Source organism: Clavelina lepadiformis, chromosome 5 (assembly GCF_947623445.1).
Source record: "Clavelina lepadiformis chromosome 5, kaClaLepa1.1, whole genome shotgun sequence".
Classification (NCBI taxonomy): Eukaryota; Metazoa; Chordata; class Ascidiacea; order Aplousobranchia; family Clavelinidae; genus Clavelina; species Clavelina lepadiformis.
Genome location: NC_135244.1, coordinates 15297000 through 15320878, shown reverse-complemented (window position 1 = coordinate 15320878; position 23879 = coordinate 15297000). Strand labels below are relative to the sequence as shown.

Below are 23879 nucleotides of genomic sequence, written 5' to 3'. Positions count from 1 at the left end.
TGTGATTATCGTTCATGGCAGCCTAATTACAGAGCATAGCATACAAGGTCACATACAAAGGACGTCTGCAGATACTCGTTGGTCGGTTGTATTTGACAATAGAAAACAATTCCTATTTTTGTAAGGGTTATGATTGACCTTTTGTTGACATTGTTCGATAAACGTGCCTGAAAGAAAACGCGACCTATTTCAATGAATTTCGTTATATCAACGTATTGCTGAAACAAATCCGTTGTATTCTGTTGATACAATTTAAATATTAGCTCGAACTTAGTTAAGCAAACCGTACAGCAGGTTAGAGAAAAGGTTTTAATAGGCCCATCCTAAAATGATTTTCTTAAAAGCATCGCATTGTTATTGCAGCGTAGGCCTACTATCTGAACATTTTTTAAAAGAAGTTGATTGCGCAGGCAACGTTTTTTATAATTCATGTAAGTTCTGCTGTGCTGAGCATTAAACATTCATCAGTTTTGTATGTTTAGGAAGCCTGCGAAATGCATTTAAATTAAAAGGAAAGTTTGGCGTTGATTGCACAAGTGTTTAAGGCTTGATGAGCGAGAAGGAGATTAAGCTAGATTGTTCTGAAGGCATTTCTCGCCTGCACAAAACAAAATCGTTTCACGCGTCCTTTTTCCGCATTTTATGGTGAAAACAATTTACGCCCATTGTACCCTAAACAAACATAACGCTTGATCATATCAAGAATATAAATAGACCGTATCACTAGAAAATAACATTTTAAAATAACAAACCATTTTGGCTGTATTTATACAACTTAAGGTAACGTTTGTTAAGTTGTTTCGAAATCGTTTACGGTTTAAAAGTATAAATGTTTCCAAATACGACTACAACCGCAATTATGAAGGGAAAATGACATCCCGAAAGCTAATAGGCTTTAGTCGGTCTTTGTAAGGTGTATAATGAATGTATAAGAATCTGGTTAACCAAACTTTAAGTAATCTGTTTTTGAGTTACATCTTTTAGACTGGTATCTCATAGCTACAGTTAGAAAGAAATTTAATTGAGTTTCTCAAGAATCTTTTTCTGTAAAAAATATTAACAAAATGGTAGAAAATCTGAAAGATCCTGTTCCTTTATCGCATTTTATGAAGTATGCTATAACCCGGAACAAAATAGAGGAGAAAGGAGAACACCAGAAAAAGTTAAAAGTTATCAGGCAAGATCATCGACGAAAAGGTGAGTTTAGCAAGAAAACATTTTAAAACGTCATTTTCTCAAAGTACTATACGATAAAGCTATATATACCGATCACAGAAAAACTAAAATATTGATGGTCGGTTTTCAATTACACGATTGCATGCAGTTGTCGTCTATTAAAATTTAAATCAAATCGCTGCAAATCTGCAACAACAAGAAAGTTAATATTTTTAGAAGGTGAAATTGGACAGAGCCGCTCACAAGCAGCTCGCGATCACGTTCTGTATACATACAACGCGTCATTTCATTCACATAATTCCAGACCGTTAATGAGAACGTCAGTGCCCCGCGATCGCGAATCAATGGCAAGGATTCAGGTGGGATGACATAGTATAGCCAATACAGCAGCCTATTACTAAGTTTTCCCAAGAACATCCGATGATTCAGGAATATAATGCTTTGTTTTAAATTTTTATAGTCGAGATCGAGTCGAGAAAATCGAGAAGTATTAATTGTATTTCTTACCACAGGACATGTCCAACATTTATCTTTTACAAGTCGCCGCTGAGCGTCACAATGCCAGCCGCGTCTTCAGAAAAAAGCTCCTTTTGTCTAAGTCCTATCCACCACCGCTTATGCCCTCACATGATAGTACAACGAAGAATATCTTTCTGAACAGCTTGCAAGTGCTGAGCACGGCAAAGCAAAGACTCACAAGTGTGGAGGTTAATGAAGTTGAAAAACGAAAAATAAGACGTAGTGCCTCACTTCAGACATTCAAAAACCTTTACTTACGAGACGAAACTCAGCAGGTAAGCTATAGCTTTTTTGGTATAGTTGTTGTTTTTTTCAGTTATTTCATGCTCAGTTTTATTACCTTTAATTATGTTAGACTCCCCATGAACTGTATCATTCAGCAAACACGGAGAAGGATTTGGCTTTGTCAAACATTGACGAGCAGGAAAAGAAAAAAGTTCGACCGATGACCAGTGAAGCAACCTACCCGATCAGACGACGATCTTGTCAGTTTTCTATCTCGGCAAAATCGTTAATTCATTTGCAGAGAATACAACAGGAGTCCCGGATGAAAGTAACAACCAGACCAAGACATTCGTTGCCTAGTATGTCGACCATAGCAAGGTTAAGCCAATCGGAAGTCGACATAGCAATCAAGAATAACAGTCAAGATCCAGAAAAGAAAACAAACGTTGAAAACAAAGAAAAACAATACAAAGTTTACAATAGATCAAAACATACAACACAGAATTCCAAACGATTGGATGAAAGGACCCACAGCAAACTCGTTCAGGAAATTAAAGTCGAAGATGTACAGCAGCAATCCAATAAGAGCCCTCAAGAGAGCAAAGTGGAGAGACATAAAAATGAAAAAGAAAACAAGAATCTTGACGTAGCACAAGCGGTACAAAAAGAAGAAATAACAAGGAAACCGAATACCGAGATTTCAAAACCAACCACGAAAAAAAATAAACCTGTTCTTGTCCCAGACCTAAGAAGCAAATCAGATCAAAAACGAAAACGGTCGGTTCATTGGTCTGATACAGTACCCCCTGACAAACACGGTTAACCAAAAGCGATTAAAGCTCACCATTTCAAGTAACTTTTTATGACACGTCCGACTTGAGTGTTTACACTTTTTAAACAGTCGCCTTTCTTAAACTTACGCTTTATCTTCGACATTGTACTCAAATACGGAGAGTGAAGAGTTGAAAAAATTCCAGACACAGCTGAGCGACAGAGCGTTAAATAACTTTGCTGCCAAATCAAATCGCATACATGGTTCCATCATAATCTTTATTCTCGGACTCGGACTGAGGAAAGTTTTTGCGCGACTTGAACCCGGCGATGATTCCTCATCGCTCAAACTCCCGTTACCAAGCCAACTTTTGTGAAAATTACGATGGTCAGACACTTTTTAGTTTTGGTGTTTTGATTTTTTATATCGTATTTTACTACTTTGGAAATGTTTATCAGGACCACGTTATACAAAACACTCAACCAATCCTTTTCTTTGTAGTATATACAAATATGTCCAACGCTTGCGTGCTTATATGAACATTCGTATTACTGTAGCCTATAGGTAACTTGTCATACTTTTTGGTATATCAAAATTTGCATGATTTAAGAATGATTACGAAGATAACATAGATATGCATGCACAAAGGTTTTGTAAATCAAGGTATTTGTTGTATAAATTCCCTGTATTGTAGTTGTGTTGTAGCTGAAATGGTTTTGTTAACAGATTTCATGTAAAACCGACCAAAAAACAAGCTTCTTGGTATTTCCAGCGTTGTAGTAAGGTGCGAAAAAATTATTGAAACATTCTTGTCAAAAGACATTGCATCAAAGAAGGAATTTTAAACTGATCTATTGTGTGGCAACTTAGTAGGCTATACCGATGTTGTTCATTGTTGCAATCTGATGTCATGCCTATTTGCCAAACAATACCCGGATATTTACGCCACGCAATTTTTGCTCAAGACTGTACCTTAGGAAATAAATAGATCATCAACATATCAGTTCACAGAGGAAGTACCATGATAAACCGTTGTGAAGATCAGCATAATACGGTCGGTCTCAGAAATGATTTTAATGAGTTTGAAAGTTGTCTCACGATAAAATGGGGAGAGTTTGCAGGATGATTGTAAAATAGAATTCCAAAAATATCAATGCGCCAGTCTATATTTTATACTCGACATCCATAGTCTAGTTTTTGCAAACAGTAATTGTTTCCATACCCATACCGGGATTATCATAAAAAATTGCATATTCTGTAATTAATTGCATATGATAGCTAGGTTAAGGCTTTAGTTTGAACAGTTTTGTTTTTCAAGGTGAACTTAACAAGATAAACTCATTGATATTGATAAACATGCTTATCGTTAACACATGTTTCGTAATGCTGTTAGTTTTACGCACTGCGCATGCTAATTTATGGTCGAAGCACGGGCAGTGGGAATACTTAGTTGAAAGTAAATACGTTCGAAGTTACGACCAAGCAGACAAAGACTGTCGTGCAAGACAAGCACATCTTGCTGTAATACCGTCCACCTTTGTGCAACAGTTTCTCATAGAATTGATCGGAATTGTTTCAGGTAGCTTTGGTAGGTTCGCCTACGTTGAGGACGCCGCAGTTGCAAACCGCGAAATCTACAAATGCAGTAGTAGGCTGCACGTTATGCTTCACTTAAGTAAACGTAACTGGCTATCGTGTTAACTATCTATTTTCCAAAACCATAAATTGAGTTGAAATACATGCAACTTGCAGTCAAGTAATGATTCTGAGTTATTCTTGCAATCAGAGGCGTCCTGCAAACAATTTACTGGAACCTCTGGAGGACTCCGGTACAAAGTTAATAAACTATCATGAAATGAATACTGTATAAACAGTGCAACAAATGTGACATGCTTGCATAATTTCATCATATGTGTATTGTTTATTATGGCATTATAAAAACGTTCGGGGCAGGTAAATTAGCTGCAAATTTAAATAAATAACTATTTCCAAAAAAAATTGTCTTTAGATAAAAAGAAAGATCTGTTACAGACTTATGCAAAAAATTCCATAAACCTGTAATCGCCTGATTTATAACTTTCATACACCTTTGTGACTAAAATGGCCCATTTTATAAAGGATTCAAACAATTCCTTAAGTTTCAGGCCATAACTCCTTTTTAGGGAATTGATGAAGTATAGCGTACCTTAAGCGCGACGCCTCTGTCTGCACCGCTTGTTGTTATAATTGAGTTCAAGTTTTTTAACCATATAAAAAATGTATGCCAATCATTTGTACTTCTTATATCAGATTAATTAGCAAAAGTTCTATCCGAAAAGCGTTTAATTTACATTAATATTGTCATACTGTTTTCAGATGAGCCTTATTCTTTCTATATTGGCTTGAAACGGTCAATCCGATCAAACGCCTTTGAGTGGACTTACAATAGTAGCTTACCTGTCACTTATACCAACTGGCAAACGGGTGAACCCAACAACATCGAGGAAAATTGTGTCATTATGGGTTGGACGTTCCAGTACTTCAGAAAGTATCCTTGGTACAATGTACCTTGCAGTGACATACCGGCAAGATACGTATGTCAGAGACGTGTAGGTTGGTACTGTTAAATCCAAAACACATTTAACTTAACATTTACAAGCGTTTACATGAAAAGCCTTTGTGTTTGCAGGTACGGAAGCATTTACGACAACATCGGTACCTGTTCCCAGAAGCAGCATTCGGCAAACTACTTTTGCAAAAAGTGTCAAAGAAAAACATTCAATTCTGACGTCATCACAACATTCCAAACTTTCCCCAACTACTTACAGTACTACTGAAAGTATGAATGCGTTTATACAGCAGAAATAAAATACCCAAACGTTGGTGCACATCATGGCTGTATTGCCTGTATAACTATAGGTGGTTCGTTTTAGACTGCCCCAGTGTCCCTATTTCACATCAAAAATTGCACGTTTTTTCAGGTTCGTTCTAAACCTAACTTTTTGTATCTACTAAACTCAACCTAAATCTATCTACTAAACCTACTTTATTATGTTATAACGTTTAGGTTATTATGTTATAACCATTGGAAAAATACCTTCAAACTTGCGAGTTTGTCCATGGAAACAGTGACAGCCTTTATCATTTGCTTAGCGGCGCTTGGAAAAATGTATCCGCAAGTTAAATCAACTGCATCTAGTACTATGCCGAGGAGGCAGGGACCTAACCAAAAGAGCGTAAGCGTAAACCGCTGTTGCTTGTTGTCCAGTGACCGATAGGCTGCTGTTGGTAGTCAATGACGTTGTCGTAGTCAATAGCAGCTGAGATTTTAACAAATTGAGCGACTGATGAAAATTTTTACCAAGAAGTGAGTGGTACTCGATCAATCAAAGCCTGCTGCTCATTACGTCACAAACAGCAACGTAGTGTTACGTCACGAGCAGCAACTTGTTAATTACGAAGCAGTAAACAATTACAGGACGCTATTTAAAAACAGCAGGCTGCTGTACAATAATAACACCCGTTCTTCTCACTACGATCCTGCCTCTCTAAGTACCCGACCAGCAGTTACATGATGTCACCAATTGCAGGGTGCTACTCATTAAATCATTAAAACTGTTGTTGATGCTTTACGCATTGATTCCAGGTGCCACATCTTTCCGTGATATATCGACGGGCTTCACAAATACTGCTGGAAATTTCACCAAGAAAAGTAAGCCATCTGTAAGGACTTGTTTGCTAACAACAAACACGTCTTCTGATAAATGCTTTTGCTTAATGTGTAAAAGTACTGAGCAACTTCCTTTGCAGAGTATCAAAAAAGTACTGCAACCATGCAAATTGCGCTCATATGTGGGGGTGCTGTTCTTGTTTTGCTTTCAGTAGCCGTTATAGCATCACTGTTCATGCACAGCAAGCGAAGGTAAGATGCAGTCTACTTAGCTTACTCTAGTTTAAGCATCGCTTAGGTTATATTTTAAACTATTCTTACCAGAAGTTAATTCTAAGCAAAAGAAATTGATCTGAGTGCGTAGAGCTTTTTTGGACATGACAATATCGAAACTTATGAACATTAATCTCGACTTATTCCCAACAAAATGACATATCAGCCGTTTCAGTAGAAATGCCATAACACTTGCTTTTGTTTTTAAAGGAAAGATGTCTCCACCACTTCCAATTTTACTGTTGAAAGCGAGAATGAAAAGTTCATGAGACGATCTGCAATCTGACCTTGAACACAACAGAAGAATTCCCTGCTTTCATTGTTATGGTTGTAAATGATTTTAAACGTTGAGTGCAGTTGGTATCAGATTATTATTTATGTTGGTTGTTGGTTCATGAGCGCGAGTTGGATAACAGAATTTTATAATCATTTTGCCAGCTGAAGCTAGAAAACAGATAATGCGCATGGATGGAATGATAAGAAAATCTCTTCTGCTTTGGTTTTGCAACTCCGGTGTTTTTACAGTACATTCATGTTTGTTAAAAGTGTGACGTATGCTCAATGCTCTATATCGCTCATCGCGTTACACAGCTACGATAACTTCCGTACAAATTATGTACCACCCGTTGAAGAACTCTTTGTCGATGATGGATTACGATTTAACGTATGGCGGAAACGTTTGAAACTATGCTGGAATAGATCTAAATACCAAGAAAATATTTTGCAGTGGTAATTTGAATTAACTCGCAATATTATGCAGTTCCAGTATTTGCGTGACAAGCTCAACGACACCTGTTAGTGCCAGGAACTATTTGGTTTCGATAAAGCAGTTGGTAGGCATGTGACATGGATCATTTCACATACAAGAGTCACGATTTGTTGCTCATAAACAACATTTTTTAGCAAATGAGAAATGTGCGCCTTTCAGCACTTTGACTCCTGGCATGCCACTTCCAGAATCTATTATTTGCTCACATTAGAAGTTGTCTTTTACGTTAATTGGAATTATTGTTGTATTATCGTCCAAATATATGCAGCTTAACTCTTTCTATGCATAGTGTAACAAATCGAAAATCTACATCAAAAATTGCCTTCGGAACAAGACACAAAATGTACACTTATTACTGCACAACCGGTAAATTGCTTTTGACAAAAGGCAGCAAGTTTAACAGTCGATTATGGGATATAATTTGACTATCAATAGATCTTGGTTACGGTCCACGGCGTAGTTTTCTCATCTATGCTTCACTGCATGATGCGCTCCTGTTAACAAGAAATATGATATGCTGCATAGTGTATATCCACTAGCTTTATATTTGCTACAACACATAAGGGAACAAGTGTTATCTTTCAAACAATGAGAGCAATTTAACATTATTATTGCATCAGAAATTTCAAACAGTAACTGTGAAAGGCACAATGGTATACTTTAACTTTGTTCCTTCAACATGGTTACAACTTCCTTACAAGTTAGAAGTTTTCTGTAAAGTCAAAACTGACTACTACGGCTACATCTACAACATATGGGCAAACCTTCAACATATTCTCCAACTTGACGGCATCTTCAGCAAATTTTCTTATTCCCTCAGCCAACTTCTCCACAGCCATCGCATCTTCATTATGAAGGTAGCGGAAACTTGCCTCATCAAGATGGATCTGAGTATTATAATTAAGCATAATCATGTTGGCAGAAATGGCTGTTCAACACACAGTAGAAGCCCGTCAACTCAACTTGGCTAGCAAAATATGTTCTTTCTTGAGAATGCCTTAGATAGGAATATTAAGTTTTTAAACTTTTGTTAACTCATAAGTAAGTTAACGAGGCCCTTCAGTTTCAAATTAAGAAGCTTCCATTGTACAGTAGTTAACTTGTGCAATCTGAACTGATGTTGACAATGCATTATCGCAAACCTGTGTTAAGTCCATCGTCTGAGCATTTTTCTCAGAAACTTGCTGCTCAATGGTGGACGAGTCATTTTGCAGCTGCTCCAACAGTTTAGGTCTAGGACGGACACAAATCGAATTGAAGTACTTTACCTTAAGTAAAATCTCATACTAAAAGAAAAATATATCCATAACAATGTAATGGTATTTACAAAACCGTAATTGTTTCATAATAACTTACGAGATGGTAAGCAAATCACATCCAGCCAAAGCCTTGATTTGGTTTGTGTTCCTAAACGATGCTCCCATAACCACAGTTTTGTAACCAAATCGTTTATAGTAGTTATAAATTTTACTGACACTCTTCACACCTGCAAAACAAAACTACAAACTTCAACAACCTACAGCAACTCTAACAAAACAGAAGCAGACCGACAGTCACAACATAAAAGAGTAACTTAAAGAGTGTAAGCAAAATACCATTATGATCAAGCAATGTGTAATGCCTGATACCTAATGACAAATCAAATACACATTTCAGTTCTCTATACGCAAGCAAATGGATAGAATTACTTTACCTGGATCTTCAAGCAATCCATATTCCTTCTGCCCTGTGCTTTTTACATACCAGTCAAAAATACGACCAACAAATGGAGAAATCAGAGTGACTCCACCTTCAGCGCATGCTACAGCCTGCAATAATTTCTAAATATTAACTATCAAACAAAAACAACACACAAGGGAAAACTTCACTTCTACTAATTCTCTTTAACCAATAATTTGTTTTGATTAATTTAGATTTGAACAGTTTCGTGATGAAAATGAAATTTTGAAAAAAATTGTAGAATATAGATGAGTCTATTAAAGAATAGAAAATTCAAGAATGAATTAAGCTACCTGTGCAAATGAAAAGAGCAATGTCATGTTACAGTGAATACCTTCAGCTTCTAGGATCCTAAGAAAAAGACAGAGTAAGATATGAACCACAAAAAATCAGACCAACAATTTTGTTTACTAATTTAAAACAAAACTGGCTATGAGTAAATGAATATAATAGTTTAATTACTGTCATTAGACATTGATTAAAATATGTTACTCACTAAACAAGTTTTTCACAACAAAATGTAGCTTGCAGTAAGGTTTGAATTTTTGTATCACTGGCAAATTATATTGTTTATGGACTTACTTGGCAGCCTGTACTCCTTCCCAGGTAGTGCTAAGCTTAATTAAAATTCTTTCCCTTGAAATTCCATCTTTTTCATAGAGTTCAATAAATTTCTTTGCTTTTTTAACTGCAGCATCGGCATCAAATGATAACCTATTAATTTTTTCATCTAAAATCATTAGCACCACGCTAAAAGTATATGTAAACTATATCATATATGTGTATGAAGTGCTTAATACGCCTGTTTAGAAATGTATATAATCTGCTTTACGACACAAATGAGGCAAAAAGCAAATAACTATTAATGTAAAAAGTCATAAAAAATGTGTGAAAAACACTTTTACGTTATGAGTACTTGGCATAAGATTAACTCAGCAAATAATATAAGTTGCCCTGAGGACTAAGGCAGAAAAAATGCCTAGTCATGATACCACGAACAACATGGCTGTACAGAACAAATTATTGTATTTTAATCAATTCTTTTGAGATTTGTACAATAATTGGGTCACAATAACACTTTTACACTACCCAACCTTTGTCTGCAGACATGACTCAAACTCCTTTTGGTAAACATTTGTTTATTGGCTGTTATGGCTTCATAGTTCTTATGCAAGCCATGCTAATACAAACACCGACCAACCTTGCATCTACTTCAGTTGAAACTCTTCCAGGCACAATATCAAGAATTTTCCTTCCAAAAATGACAAAGAGTTTGTCCATAGCTGCAGTCACTTGTTCCTTTAAATCACTAATAAAAGCAAACAAATTTACATGTAATTATACTCAAGACTGGTACTGACCCATATCATAAGAACAAAAGCAAGATTTATTATTTAATACTGTCAGTCTGTCATTAATTTTTAACTTAGTAATATTCACTGTTTGTATGAAAAATTGAGCAACAACATTCTTTACTTTGATTGTGCTTTTCCATAGTTAATTGCTTCTTGAATCAAACCATCATACTCTGGTAATTTTGCAGCAGCCAATAACAGTGATGGGTTTGTTGTCGCATCTTGTGGCAAAAATTTTGCAATTGCTGAAAATTTAAAAAAACTTTTAACATAGTGCATTTTAAAAGTATATAAATAGATATATCATATATCAATTAGTTAACATATTGCACATGCAGAGTCTTATAAGGTTGGGCTTTGGTGACCGCTAAGCAATTTCACAAGACTGCAACTTTAAAAACTATCATAACTGATAATTTTCTGCTGTAGTTGCGGAAGTGTATATATTTTGGGAGGCCATTGGAGAAAATTAAGAGACCGTTTCCATTTATGAACAATAAATTGTTCTATAATAACCTATACCTATATCTACATATATGTTTTACAACTTTGCAGCAAGAAATTTTAAGTTATTCTAAAACCATGAAGTCTGAAATTGAAAATATTGCAACAGAAAAAATACAAGTTTACCCATGAAAACATAATGAAGCTATGTTAATTGGAATTTTAGACAAATTTGCGTTGAAAAAAACTCTAGATAATAACATTGAGTTTCCTCAATGCGGTTATTGTGAAAAGAGAAGAATGAGTTATACAAAAACACTGTTAATCATTTCAGACCTTTCAGCGAGTACCAAAATTTGAAAAGGTTAGAACTAAAACCAACTTGAACTCTATGCTGTACATTATTATTAAAGTACATTATTTTGCACTTACTGACTTGGAAATAACTTGTGTGCACTCAATTTTTAATTGGTTTAGAAATTGAATTAGTCAAACTGTGTACAGCACCTAAGAGCATACTTCAAGTGCATCCACACTTGTTATTTTTGGTTGTTTGGCGCTTGCAAGATCTTGCTGAAAATGGTTATACTCTGCAGTCCTGTATGAACTTAAAAACTATAGGTCTATACTACCTGTTTAATATACCAAATTTACACTACATACCAATATAGTATTACCAGCAAAAGAATTTACTAAAAGCCTAGCAATGACACGGCCTTGACAATATGATCTTGCCTAAATCAGCAAAACACTTAATTAATGTTATCAGTATGAAACACATCACAGAAAAATTGCTAATTCCAATCCAAAATACCGTTTATGTCTCCAGTGTCCGCCACAACAGTAGTATAAGACTTCAATTGATCAAGGGCTGATGCCATCTTTGTTCTCTTGCTCTCTGGAAAATCTTCTCCGTCTGCTGGCATTGGCTCAATGCTTAAGTAACCACAGTAACCGCAAGCTGTAACAGATCACGCCGCTAAAACAGGAAATGACGAGGTTAAAACGTAAATAGCCTACGATAAACGTGCAGATTTTATTCAGTTCGTTGAAGCAAGGGCTGATATTTTAGTAGAGCCCTAAGCAAATTGTCAGTTGCCAATGTTCGCTCTGTTGCCCATGCGTGCACTCCGCTATTTTAATATTTCCCGAGTGATATTTTATAAAGAGAAAACGCGCGGCCTCTTAAAACCAAACGTGCAGACTATTCAGCACAACGGTTTGTCTTTCGAGCGATGCAATGAAATTTGACCTAGGTCACCATATTTACCTGGCTACTGAACAGAACTCAAGCAAGACAAAAGTGTAGTTTGTGTGCATAGTATCATAACATGAACTTTTTCACAAACAACACTATGGCATAAAGCCGAGACTGAAATACACCAAACACTATACCTTCTCACAGAATATTAAATTGCGTAACTTTCACGCATAGCGCCAATATGCTGCTAAGAAAAAAGCGCTTACTTATCACTTACTCACAAGCAAAGTTCGTATTCCAACACTTCATAAATGATTTAGTTCCCAAAAACATTAAACATTTCAAAAAGGAACCGGCTTCTAACTTTTTTGAATGGCTTAGCTGAATGCAAAAAATCTAGTTCAAAAGGAAGGCCGAAGGGCGGATGTTAAATGTAAGAGAAAGGTAAAGTGGAGGCGATCTTCGCCTGCGGCTGGTTAGTGGCTAGTTGTCTACTTACAGGCTACAGCTGATGAGATAGATGCTTGAAGAGATGGAAAAGACGTAGAATCATACAAAAGCCACAGAACTTGTACATTCTTTTCGCTTTGAGAAGTGGATTTGGAATTGACTTGTCGTTTATCGTCTCTTACTGTAGCGTCTCGTTCGTCTACCGCTTGATAATATCCATAAAGATGCGGCTGACTCGCACCTCAGCAGTTATTACCAATGATCGATATGGCAGCGGCAAACGAGACGCTATATTACCAATCACAATTGTAGCGGCAAGTGGAGTACTTAAAGCGACAATAAGTGCTTTAATACAAATAGTGAATTATTTTGCGCTTTGTCGCCACCCTCACCTGTAGCCTAAAACTATGGCATTTGGAGCGGCGAAAATGAAAAAATGATTGTAGGCTACATTCACCCAAAGCTAAATGCAAAATGACGGTTTGAAGTTTGGTTTGCCTACTATATAGTTTCATCATGGAAACCGTTTCTTAGTATTGAAACAATCCCATTGCTCTGCAAAGGTTTGCAAAATCATGACGACATAAAGAGAAACGCTCATCAATGAAAAAAGAGCGTTACTTGTGCTTTCCTTCTTCTATAAAGAAGATAGCCAGTTTGTCTTGCCGCTCAAGCCCCCGCTCTTTTTAGCAATTCAAAAAAATTTTCACTCTGACGCATTTTGGAACATCAATCTCACTGAAATCCCATGTTGAAAAGTTCTGTTTTGGTCACACCTGGCACAAATGATTAACAGACCAGCAAAGTATTAAGAACCTTTAAAAATCGTATATGCCGACGTTCAACAGGTTAATATTCTCCACTTTCAAAGCACATGTCGGTCAAGTTATAAAAATAGCGTCAAGGTGAAACAAATTACGATACTATGATGACAACTCAGCTCATTGTTGTTAGCTTATAGAACAAAAAGCGTTTAAGTTAGGCTATATCAAACCGAAATACCATAGTTTTGACGTGAAACTTTTCAATCCAACCATCTGTATCCATGTTGTGCGTTCACATCGTTGTTTGTTCAAAAAAATAGCGACGAGCAAATAACCCTTGAAAAGGTTTTCCTCTACAAGGTTTGTCAACCCTTGAAAATTGAGTGCCACTATCGAGATCGTTACTTAAGAAAGGAGCGGGTTCAAAATTGCCCGCGCTCGTGCCCACCGGCCAACTCTGACAACATGTCCACATGATAGTATAGGAGTAGGAGGCAGGATTACTCCTTGGGATCAGAATAGGAGCGCTGGCCAAAAACATGCCTGGCCGTCGTGTTAACGCTGGTTATTTAGCCACCCAGATTAGATGCCTGCGGACACAAGTCGAGCAGCCACTGGGTCATGCTGTTATTCAAAACTGGCTGGTCATGTACTCTTTGGGTAGAACTGGGCAACGCTCGTTTAAAAAGAGTGAATCGCCTACGCTCGTCGAGGAAAATTCGAGCGCCGTTTTCACTCACGTTCTTGAATAAAAAATCCAGCGTATTTACCCTCACGCACGCGCTCAAAAAAAGAGCGTGCTCGCATTCATTATAGAAAAAGCTATGTATGTCTTTCTGGAAATTTTCGATAAACAAATTTGCATGTAGTAATGCAAAACTTGTTTCCATTTGTAAGTTGTCATCATAACGTTTAAAAAATAAGTTTGATATTTCCAGGTGAAGCGCAAGCACATTACTAGCTGATGCAGGTATAGTGAATCGTCTAGGACGTCTTATTGGAATTATTGTGTATTTATTGGAATTTATTTTTATTTTGCTTCTGTTTTTATTTGTGTTATTAAAACATATAGACACCGTACATACAAAAACGTCTTACACAACGTTCATATTTACGTCATGTTTAAAAATTTCAAATTAAATAGATTAAACCGATGCCATAAGCTACGGGTTTATGTAAAAGATGTCTATGTTTTGAAATTATTTTATTTTATTATTTTTCATATATCCTATACCGTAACATTATAAGCCTATAAAGCTGGCTTAAATCTGTTTTGTCTTGAGTTTTTATCGTTATTTCTTGTAACCACTTGAAAATAAAACGTTTATTCTCTATCGACAATGTACCCTATACGATTCACGATCTAACCTATACTTGAGGTGTAGAGTCCCTTGCGTTACTGTTCTTGGTTTTTACTTGATTTTGCACGACTATTACCTGACAATTTCAATTAGTCTCAAAGCAGTCAAAACTTCTATAATGTGTAAGCTGCAAAGGGCGTTTACAGCGCATTTTGTCCTGAGTAAACGAGCGCGAACGGAAGACTGAACATTTTAAGCGCGCTCGGGAACGCACTCGATTTTGGCAATTGAGCGCTACTCATGCGACCGCTCGTAAAAATCGAGAAATCGTAATAATTTATTTGAAGCACAACCTTAAGAAACAAGTTTAGCTTTGTAATTAAAGTACTCCGGTTAAGTGGTAGCATTAGCATATATACATTATACAATGTTTATCAAAGAACACTGAGCTCCGATTGTCCTTCAGTTTTATGATTGCAGCAAACCAGCAAGACTCATGGGAGAGCAATATCATCGAAGTTGCTTACGACAACAACGATACATCAGTCCAAGTGCTTAACTATTCTTTTGTAAACACTCTCCTCGTCAGCCATGCCAAGTCGTCTTCTGCCAAATACGAAGGAATAATACCATCTTGCAAATAGTACGATTTAGTTCTCAAACATGAAGCTTCAGAAGGCGCATATAACGTGCTGGAAAAACGATTTTTAACTTTGCTTGTTTAAGTGTTCGTCCGAGTTGTTATATCGTAAACCAATGGAATTTGCAATCGATAATTTATAGATGAAATGCTTGAGTGTTGCACGATTTTGAGATATTCTGCAACATTTTTTCCGCGTTTATCGTTTTTTCCACGATCACAATTAACTAAAAATGAAGAACTTACTTTTACTAAAAAAAATTTTCAGCGTATACATTCAATAGATTTTTTCTTAAATGTTTTCCTTGGCCTATATTTATTGTTATACTCCAACACACTTCAGCTTACGGTTGTCATAATTTTCATGTTTCAATGCATTCATGCCGATTATATCAGTTTTTGTAAATATTTCTGCAGCAGTTTAAGCACTTTTAATGCTCTTTTCACTTTATTGTGATCGTGGTTTGCTTCAGTGTGTGCTGACAAATTCAGTTGTCACGACTCTTTGTCGCGCATTACGTCAGTCTTAATTAATCACTCGATTGCGTAAAAGTTGTGTAAAAACATAACAACGAAAATTGAAACTTGTTCACCAACAGAACATGTCTTTTTTTAATAATTCAAATATAGATATACAGCTACGGAGTTACAGTGTCCATGCAGAATTCTCCACTTTACATTTCAGTTCTAAAAAACAGTCGATAAGAATGGGATAAACTATGAGAAACCTCATGATGTAGCAAAATATTATTAATGTCACGTTTTCATCTTTTTCGATAGGTTTTTAGCTGATGTCACGCTATAAATTTAGTATAAGAAAAAGAAGCTACGGTCTCGTGTACTTATTAAAACTGACGAGTTTTTACTTAAATTAACTTATATTGGATGCAAAACGTTCACTGAAAGCTATTTGTATTTTAAACTTTCAGCGATAATTAATTCAACACCCCAGTAATCTTGAAGTAAAAGAAGACAGAAAAAGTAATTTTAACTGATTTATGTGATAAGTTTGTGCTGCTCAAATGAACAATATGGATAAGCTTACAATTTTCAGCCTCATGATAACATGCGCTTATGCCCAGTCATGGCATCAGTTAGATAGAATGGAATACCTTATCGAGAATAACGAAACGTATGACTTTGAAAGAGCTTCAGATATTTGTTCATCTAAAGGGGGTATACTTGCTGTTGTAAACACGAGAAATATCCAGGACTTTTTAGAGAAGAAAATTGAACGCATTTCTGCTGGTAAGTCGAGTGTTCAAAAGGAATAGGTTCCATTCCATTTAACTGTGCTGTTTGTTTAATTCAGTGTATTTCGTTCGAGTTGTGTTTCCTGCTAACTATTTTGTCAACATAACTATCTTCAAACTCTAAACTGTCGTTGAACGTCTGAAATACCCTATATATGCTTAGAACATAATTTATTTAGAACATATTGGCATAGCCTAATATATATACGTATAACACAATTTCCCTATAAATGAACTCATGTAAAAGTTTTACTTATCATCAAACTCTGTATAAGTACAGTATACAGTACATAGACAGATGTTAGCCTACATTTACTGTTAATTCGTTTTCAGAAAGCCTGATTGTTTTGCGATATATTATGCTATACAGTAGTTTGCAATCTGGAGTTCTTGTCATGCATATGATTCGACATAAAGCGTATAGCCCTTTTATCAGGAAATACTGTGTGCAGCCTATATTTATGCTATCAGTGCGATAGCCTATACTGTAAATTGACAACACACATACTGCAGCTTTCCGCCCTGCGATCGGTGCACTAATCTACAACTTTGGTTAAATTTACTACAGCTCAAGAGATAAGTTTCTACATTGGAATGAGACGAAAAGCCAGTGGAACCGCATTTCAGTGGGTCGATGGTGAAGAACTTGCCAATGATTTCACCAATTGGTTCAAAGGAAGACCACGCGCTCCGCAGTTTGGTGGCAATTGCGTAATCATGGGTCATATAGCATTACTTCAATCGTATTTTCATTGGTGGGATGTGACTTGCACGCAGCGGGCAGGCTACGTATGTCAGCGTATGATAGCGTCAGGTATTTCCGATATTCGCTACTTAAAAGTTTTTCAATTTAAACCAAAAACCTTAGAAAGCTTTTTGAATAAAATTTTAGTAACTAAATTTTTGCACACAGAAGAATTAACAACCATTCCCGTTCCGACAACTTTGCAGCAAACTAATGCTGAAGTTTCGTTGTCAAATAGATGGCACAAAGATCACGGTTTTGAGTATTATTTTGAGGCTGGCAATGAACATAATTTTAAATCTGCTTCTGCAACCTGCGCTACTATGAATGCAAGTCTTGTCGTCATTGACGAACAAGTACAGCAATATGTAGCATCAGTGTTGACAAACTTGACAGGTATATAAACAGTTCTTCAACCGCTAGTTCTAGTGCCCAAAAAAGGAGTAGTAAGTTTAATTATTAATTTTTTATTTTTATGAAGAAAATCAAGCTGTGAGATTTTACATTGGAATGAAACGAGAAACGTTCAACGATAGTGAAACGTTTCTTTGGGTTAACGGCGATCCCGTGTCAATGGGGTACACAAACTGGTTCCGAAATCAACCCGACTTGTCTTCAAATGGACGAAATTGCGCCTTGCTAGTTAGTTTTGCAACGGCAAAAAACAATTATCAGTGGTGGACCGTGAACTGTTCCAGAGATAATGGATTTATTTGTCAGCGCCCAGTGAAAGGTAATCGGCTTTTAACGTGATGATCCATATAATAGCAGCATCATGATATTGGCACCGAGTTGCATCATACCAAAAATTCCCCATACAGTTTTCCTCAAACATTGTTTACCAAGATTGAACTTTAAATGTTTGGTTTCAAGTAACAGTCGTTCGTTGCTGAAAATTTGCTGTTCGATTATTAGTCTTCAACTTTGAGGTTTCATAAGCATAGCATAAATTGTTTGCAAAAACGTAGGCACTGTACCTGTTGATAAACTAACTTATAAGGACTTCTGGTACAGAAATTAGTACACAAAACCTTTGTATTTTTAGCAACACCAATGCACCCAACGGAAACTGTAGTTTGGCATAACTATGCCAATATTGAATATTATATACAGCGTGATCAAGAATATGATTTTGACAACGCTGCAAAAAACTGTTCTTCCAGAGGCGGCAGTCTTGCTGTGATCAATTCACAAGAAATTCAAACGTTTTTGGAGAATACTGTCGGCTACATTCCAAGTAAATTTTAAATTTACTGGAAATTGTAAGCTATGGTGTATGGAACTACGGATAGTGTTTTTTCGGTTATACTAGATTTGTATGAAAAAATCAAATTTAGATAGCTCTTCTTGAAATTTTTTTACCTTTTAAGAAATATTTGATTGTTTTATACAGATGACAAGTCTGCCATATTTTACATTGGTCTTACCCGCGAAAAAGATAATCCCAAGTTTCATTGGTCGGATGGTGCACCACTCTTGCCCGCTGATTATTCCAACTGGTTTACTGGTCAGCCTGCTCCTCTTTCTCGCAAAGAATTTTGTACAACGATTGGACACTTTGGGGTAATAGCGTCATACTTTCACTGGTGGGATGTCAAATGTGACAGTAAAGGCGGTTACGTTTGTCAAAGAGAAGCAACTGTAACTTCACCAGGTTAGTTTCGATATGAATGTGAACAGTAAACAAAATATTTTTTTTCTGTTGGATCTGTATAAAGAAGACAAGTACAGTGTAACACGGTATACTAGCGTAATCTCCGTTACTTTTTAGTGACAACGACTACGCAGGAGCCCACTACCACAACCATCTCCGAAGAAGACAGAGATATTTGGCTACAACATGGGGATTACGAGTATTTTATTGAAAATGAAGATACAACAAACTTTGCAAATGCTGTAAGCATATGCAAAAGCAAGAACGCGAGTCTCGTAATAATAAATTCTCCATCTATTCAAAGGTTTTTGGTCACAAATATCAACGTCAATAGTGAGTGATAAGCTGGACTCGACAGTGCCTTTTCTTAAAGACTATCTGATCTCTCATAGCACTATAGTAGAGCTTTCGGTTGAAGCAGAATTTAAACTTTTTGTTTGTGTTTTGTTTGGCAAAGACGTGGATCGATTTGCATATTACATCGGTCTCACTAGAGTGGATAAGGATGAAAGCACGTTTGAATGGGTTAATGGAACTTTGTCATCGGATGGATACACTAACTGGTTTTCCAGCCAGCCTGATGAATCCAGAAGTGGAGAAAACTGTGTAATTATGGGCTACAGCTATAACCTTCAATCCAATTTTCACTGGTGGGATATACAATGCGATTCGCCAAATCATTTTATATGCCAGCGTAAAACCCCGGGTAGGTCTATACTTTAAATCATACGAATGCCAATTAGGTAAAATGTATTAATACGTCAAACGTGAGCTTTAACCGACAGCGTAAGGTGGCGAATTGTTGGTCACAGAGTTAATAACTCATTACAGAAAGCGTTCCGTCCGATATCTTTCCAATATCAACCAATGGTCTTTGGTACCAGAGTGGATCTCTTGAATACTTTATTGAGCGGGAGGAAGCATACGATTATGATTCAGCGCTGAGAGCTTGTGCGACTAGAAATGCAAGCCTTGCTATTGTGGATACTAGAGACATTCATGACTTTATTGTACGCAATGTTGGTATCTTTCCAGGTCAGTTATATTTCCTCCTAACCAAGAAAGGTTTAATTAAGGTGACTATATATAACAAAGCATGATGTTAAACGCAGAAGTCACTTCCATTTTTTATGCAGTAAAATATTTAAATTAATGCATAGAATTGTAATTTCTTTTAAATATGATAAAGAATAGCCTATGTTAAGCCATAAAATGTAGAAACAAAATTTAATATACATTTTGGTTTGCAGGTGACGAAATGTTTACGACGTACATCGGCTTAAAACGCAAGAGTGTCAGGGATTTTACGTTTGAGTGGTTAGACGGAACACCTTTATCTGAGACCTACACCAACTGGTTCAAAAACCATCCCCGCCCTTATACAACGGGATACAATTGTGTCGTTATTGGCCATGCACCTCAGCTTCGTTCTGTTTATCACTGGTGGTCAGTGGACTGCTCTACAAGAAGTGGATATGTATGCCAACGGGAAACAGTTGAAGGTAAACTGATTGCAAATATCATAACTTGTATGTGTTATAATTGTAACCGATTTGCTAAAAGAATTCTACACTAGTACTACACTAGCTAAAAACGACCGCCACCCTCAGATTTATGGTGTTTATTCTCACAGAGGTGCCACGCGATTTAACCATAAGTGATGAATTGTGGGAACGTAACGATGAGTTTGAATACTTTGTTGAGCAAAACAAAACTTACACTTACGCCACTTCTGCCAGGATATGTGCGGCAAATGATGCTCGGCTTGTTGTAATCGATGATGAGACGGTGCAGGCCTTCTTGGAATCATATATTGGGCCATTATCACGTACGGTATAATTATATTTGCAAGAAACTATGTACAAGAAAACAACTTATACGCTATAAAAATGCAGTGACGCACTTTAACAAATACTTTGCATTTTCCGCCGCTTGTAACTGTACCTTTTGCTTACAGCAAGCCGATCGCATCTCTTTTATATTGGAATGAAAAGAGAAACATCCGGCAACGACGAATTCGAATGGGTGAATGGAAATTTGGTGTCAGAAAATTATACCAACTGGTTTAGTCAGCCTAGCGACGGTACATCTGGCGAGGACTGTGCCGCACTTGTTCATTTTGCACAGCTTAAATCGAATTTTCATTGGTGGGACTTAGCTTGTTCGACAAAAGGAGGTTACATCTGCCAAAGAAAAGTGAAAATAGGTGCCTAACACTTGCTCTTTTGCTGTGTTTTTGTCGACCGCAATCAATTCATTGAATCCCAGTTGTGAAAGTGCACAATTGAAAGATTTTCTTACCAAGAATTTTTTGTGTTAAGAAACGACAACGGTAGTTGTACCAACTCTGGCGCCCAGTATATGGCGAAAAAAGGGGAACCTTGAGTATTTTATTCAACGTAATCCGACTTATGACTACGACAGTGCTTCACAAACATGTGTTGGCAACGGTGGAATGCTTGCTGTAGTTAACAGCAAGGAGATTCAGGAATTTCTGGCTTCAAATATTGGAAGTGGAACTGGTAAGTAAATTACAGTAACAAAAAAGAAATTATCAAATTAATGTATAACCAAATTTATTGCCTTCATCCATTGCATTTTTGAAACAATTTAGCAAGTGAAGGTCTGCAACTTTTTATCGGTTATATACGAGAAAACAGCGGTCGGTTTAATTTCATTTGGGAAAATGAGACGCACGCATCATCTAATTATACCAACTGGTTTACCGGTCAGCCAAGTGAAATCGGCTCCGATGAAAATTGCGTAGTAATGGGGTACGTTGATTCACTCCATTCACATTTTCATTGGTGGGATCTTTCCTGCTCTAGCTTTGCCGGATTCATTTGCCAGAGAAAAGTACAAGCAGGTACGGTTGAAAACTACCTCGTACTTGTGTGATATTTCAAAGTTATCGATTGAGTTTTTATAAAAATTTTTCTACTTCTAGAAGCCATCACGGTTCCTCCACCGATTGCTGATAATCGGCAATGGAAGCTCTACGGCAATTTTGAATACTTCATAGAACTAGAAGACCACTATGAATATCAGTCTTCTAAACAAATTTGTGAAGACAATCGTGCTACCTTGGCTATAATTATGACCAAAGAGGTTCAAGAATTCTTGTCTTCAACTTTTGGTAGTATTCCTGGTAGGCACTTTGGGTTTGTCTTTGTATAGTATTTATCATCCAATTAGGCTATGCGACTTTGATAAAATTTGGCCATTTAGTTTACTAGACGTATTTATATCAAAAATGCTTTTTCCTACCATGCTGCAAAGTTTTTAACCATCTTTGAAAATGTTTCTGTATATACTTTATACTGTAGTACAGAAATAAAATATGATATAAATATAACATAAGTAATGTAAATATAATATAAAAATATATACTTTTAAGTTAAATTAAGTTAAATATAGCCTGTACTTCAACCATCATTCATAGGTTAATGCGAGTTTCTTTCCTGTACGGCATTATAGACAATGAGACCCATTTTCTCTACATCGGATTAACGAGGGAGAATTCCGAAAACCTTCTGTTCGAATGGGCAGATGGAAGTGCGCTTTCTCCCAGCGGCTACAATAACTGGTTTTCAAACCAACCAAGCAAGGCAATCAGCAGGAAAAATTGCGTTGTTTTGGGTTACAACTTTGCAGTGCGTTCAAATTTTCACTGGTGGAACCTGAAATGCTCTACACCTGGCGGATTCATCTGCCAACGAGAAAGTAGTATATTCTAAATTTGTGTTCTGTGTACCTTGAAAGCATTTAATTTTCACTATACGTGGCATTTTGATTGCATCTACTCGTTTAGCAGGTGGTCCAGGAAGATTCGCTTCTGCATCAGGTACTCTTAGCACCACTAATATCATCATCATTTGCGCTGCCTTAGTAGCTGGAATTGTTGTCCTCGTGCTCACGATTAGTCTTTATTCAAGAAGAAAAAAATTAAGAAGGTATTGTTTTATGAAGAGTTTGTAAAACGCATTTTTTCCTTTGAGTCTACTTATATGTTACATTTATGTTGTTAATTCAGGATGAGACAAGGTTCTGAGGAAGACCTAAATTTGCAGTATATTTATCCCAAAGGTATGGATATTTCTAAAATAAATGTGGGCCCTTTATAAATGTTTTTGATAATTCTTTTTCAGGCAACTCGGACCACCCTCCTCAGTACGACGATATCAACAAACATAGACCACCACATAAAGGTATGACGCATTAAGGTTTCAATAAAGAAAAACTCCAGCAAGAACCTCTCGTGTAAAATTTCAATACAACTCCTTTTCTAGATTCTTTAACAGACCTTAGCGGAAGCGTTGCAAGTAACAAAGAAGTTCGTAAGAATGGGGATGTTGAGGAGGATGATGCAGCTGACATATCAAGCAGCAATGACGGTGATCCCGAAGAAATTCGTAATTCGCCGTCAAGTCTCTCTATCAGGAGTCAAGCTTCTGAAACCACAACGTCTGAAACCTGAATGACATATAATACAAACCTTTTCCTGACTTGAAGATGATGCTTGTGTTCTCAAACAAAAATCTGTTTGGGCAACTAAGATTTGCCAGCGAACTAACTGCGACGAAAGTGTAACTAATAGTGTTTCCTTTTGCTAGACCTATTTTGTTAAGCAAAACAAAGCAAGAAAAAATAAAGGAAAAATTAAAGTGTACAGTATTAGGAAACATTTAAAGTGTAATTTTGCATTAATTCTCTTCCACTGTTGCGCAAACTTAAATCACTTTCACCCTTTGCCGTTTGGTAATATACGTAAAATAATCTCCGATAAATGTTCGTGAGTACCCTGTGAACTACAAATAAAATCAAAAATGCCGTTCTTCGATTGCAAAATCCTTTAAAATAAACGCGTATAGCGTAGTATTAACTACACATCTGTAAGAATGGCCGTTATATATAACCTTTTGTGGGCCAGTAAAACCACCATGCATTAGTGTCAATAAAAACAGCAGGGT

At 36.6% G+C, this 23879-nt stretch overlaps 4 protein-coding genes across 10 annotated transcripts; 3 read left to right on the top strand and 1 right to left on the bottom strand.

Moving 5' to 3' along the window:
• Nucleotides 1-920: 920 nt before the first annotated feature.
• On the top strand, nucleotides 921-3510 carry LOC143458641 (uncharacterized). The gene is made up of 4 exons (XM_076955471.1): nucleotides 921-1197; nucleotides 1393-1535; nucleotides 1689-1970; nucleotides 2051-3510. The coding sequence occupies exons 1-4, from the start codon at nucleotides 1065-1067 to the stop codon at nucleotides 2741-2743; spliced, it is 1251 nt and encodes a 416-aa protein (XP_076811586.1). The 5' UTR covers nucleotides 921-1064; the 3' UTR covers nucleotides 2744-3510.
• A 230-nt stretch (nucleotides 3511-3740) lies between these two features.
• Nucleotides 3741-7661, top strand: LOC143458643 (C-type lectin domain family 4 member C-like). 5 transcript variants are annotated; one of them, XM_076955475.1, is made up of 7 exons: nucleotides 3749-4271; nucleotides 5048-5284; nucleotides 5361-5510; nucleotides 5605-5652; nucleotides 6318-6383; nucleotides 6482-6593; nucleotides 6825-7661. In XM_076955475.1, the coding sequence occupies exons 1-7, from the start codon at nucleotides 4049-4051 to the stop codon at nucleotides 6898-6900; spliced, it is 912 nt and encodes a 303-aa protein (XP_076811590.1). In that variant the 5' UTR covers nucleotides 3749-4048; the 3' UTR covers nucleotides 6901-7661. The 5 variants fall into 5 exon arrangements, with proteins under 5 accessions (XP_076811592.1, XP_076811590.1, XP_076811589.1 ...); XM_076955474.1 differs by having other exon boundaries at nucleotides 3749-4280; XM_076955476.1 differs by having other exon boundaries at nucleotides 4265-4521.
• On the bottom strand, nucleotides 7610-11954 carry LOC143458642 (transaldolase-like). The gene is made up of 10 exons (XM_076955472.1): nucleotides 11716-11954; nucleotides 10579-10702; nucleotides 10304-10411; nucleotides 9685-9816; nucleotides 9396-9453; nucleotides 9077-9191; nucleotides 8740-8869; nucleotides 8526-8616; nucleotides 8148-8270; nucleotides 7610-7877 (listed from the first exon to the last, which is right to left on the bottom strand). The coding sequence occupies exons 1-10, from the start codon at nucleotides 11825-11827 to the stop codon at nucleotides 7860-7862; spliced, it is 1011 nt and encodes a 336-aa protein (XP_076811587.1). The 5' UTR covers nucleotides 11828-11954; the 3' UTR covers nucleotides 7610-7859.
• Nucleotides 11955-16109: 4155 nt separating this feature from the next.
• LOC143460789 (macrophage mannose receptor 1-like) lies at nucleotides 16110-23744 on the top strand. 3 transcript variants are annotated; one of them, XM_076958421.1, is made up of 20 exons: nucleotides 16110-16505; nucleotides 17079-17324; nucleotides 17427-17651; nucleotides 17737-17988; nucleotides 18301-18492; nucleotides 18649-18909; nucleotides 19027-19242; nucleotides 19367-19615; nucleotides 19741-19944; nucleotides 20160-20411; nucleotides 20543-20737; nucleotides 20867-21115; nucleotides 21231-21431; nucleotides 21524-21775; nucleotides 21857-22057; nucleotides 22387-22635; nucleotides 22721-22862; nucleotides 22943-22995; nucleotides 23058-23117; nucleotides 23199-23744. In XM_076958421.1, the coding sequence occupies exons 1-20, from the start codon at nucleotides 16280-16282 to the stop codon at nucleotides 23384-23386; spliced, it is 4113 nt and encodes a 1370-aa protein (XP_076814536.1). In that variant the 5' UTR covers nucleotides 16110-16279; the 3' UTR covers nucleotides 23387-23744. The 3 variants fall into 3 exon arrangements, with proteins under 3 accessions (XP_076814536.1, XP_076814535.1, XP_076814534.1); XM_076958420.1 differs by having other exon boundaries at nucleotides 17424-17651; nucleotides 22724-22862; XM_076958419.1 differs by having other exon boundaries at nucleotides 17424-17651.
• The last annotated feature ends 135 nt before the right edge of the window (nucleotides 23745-23879 follow it).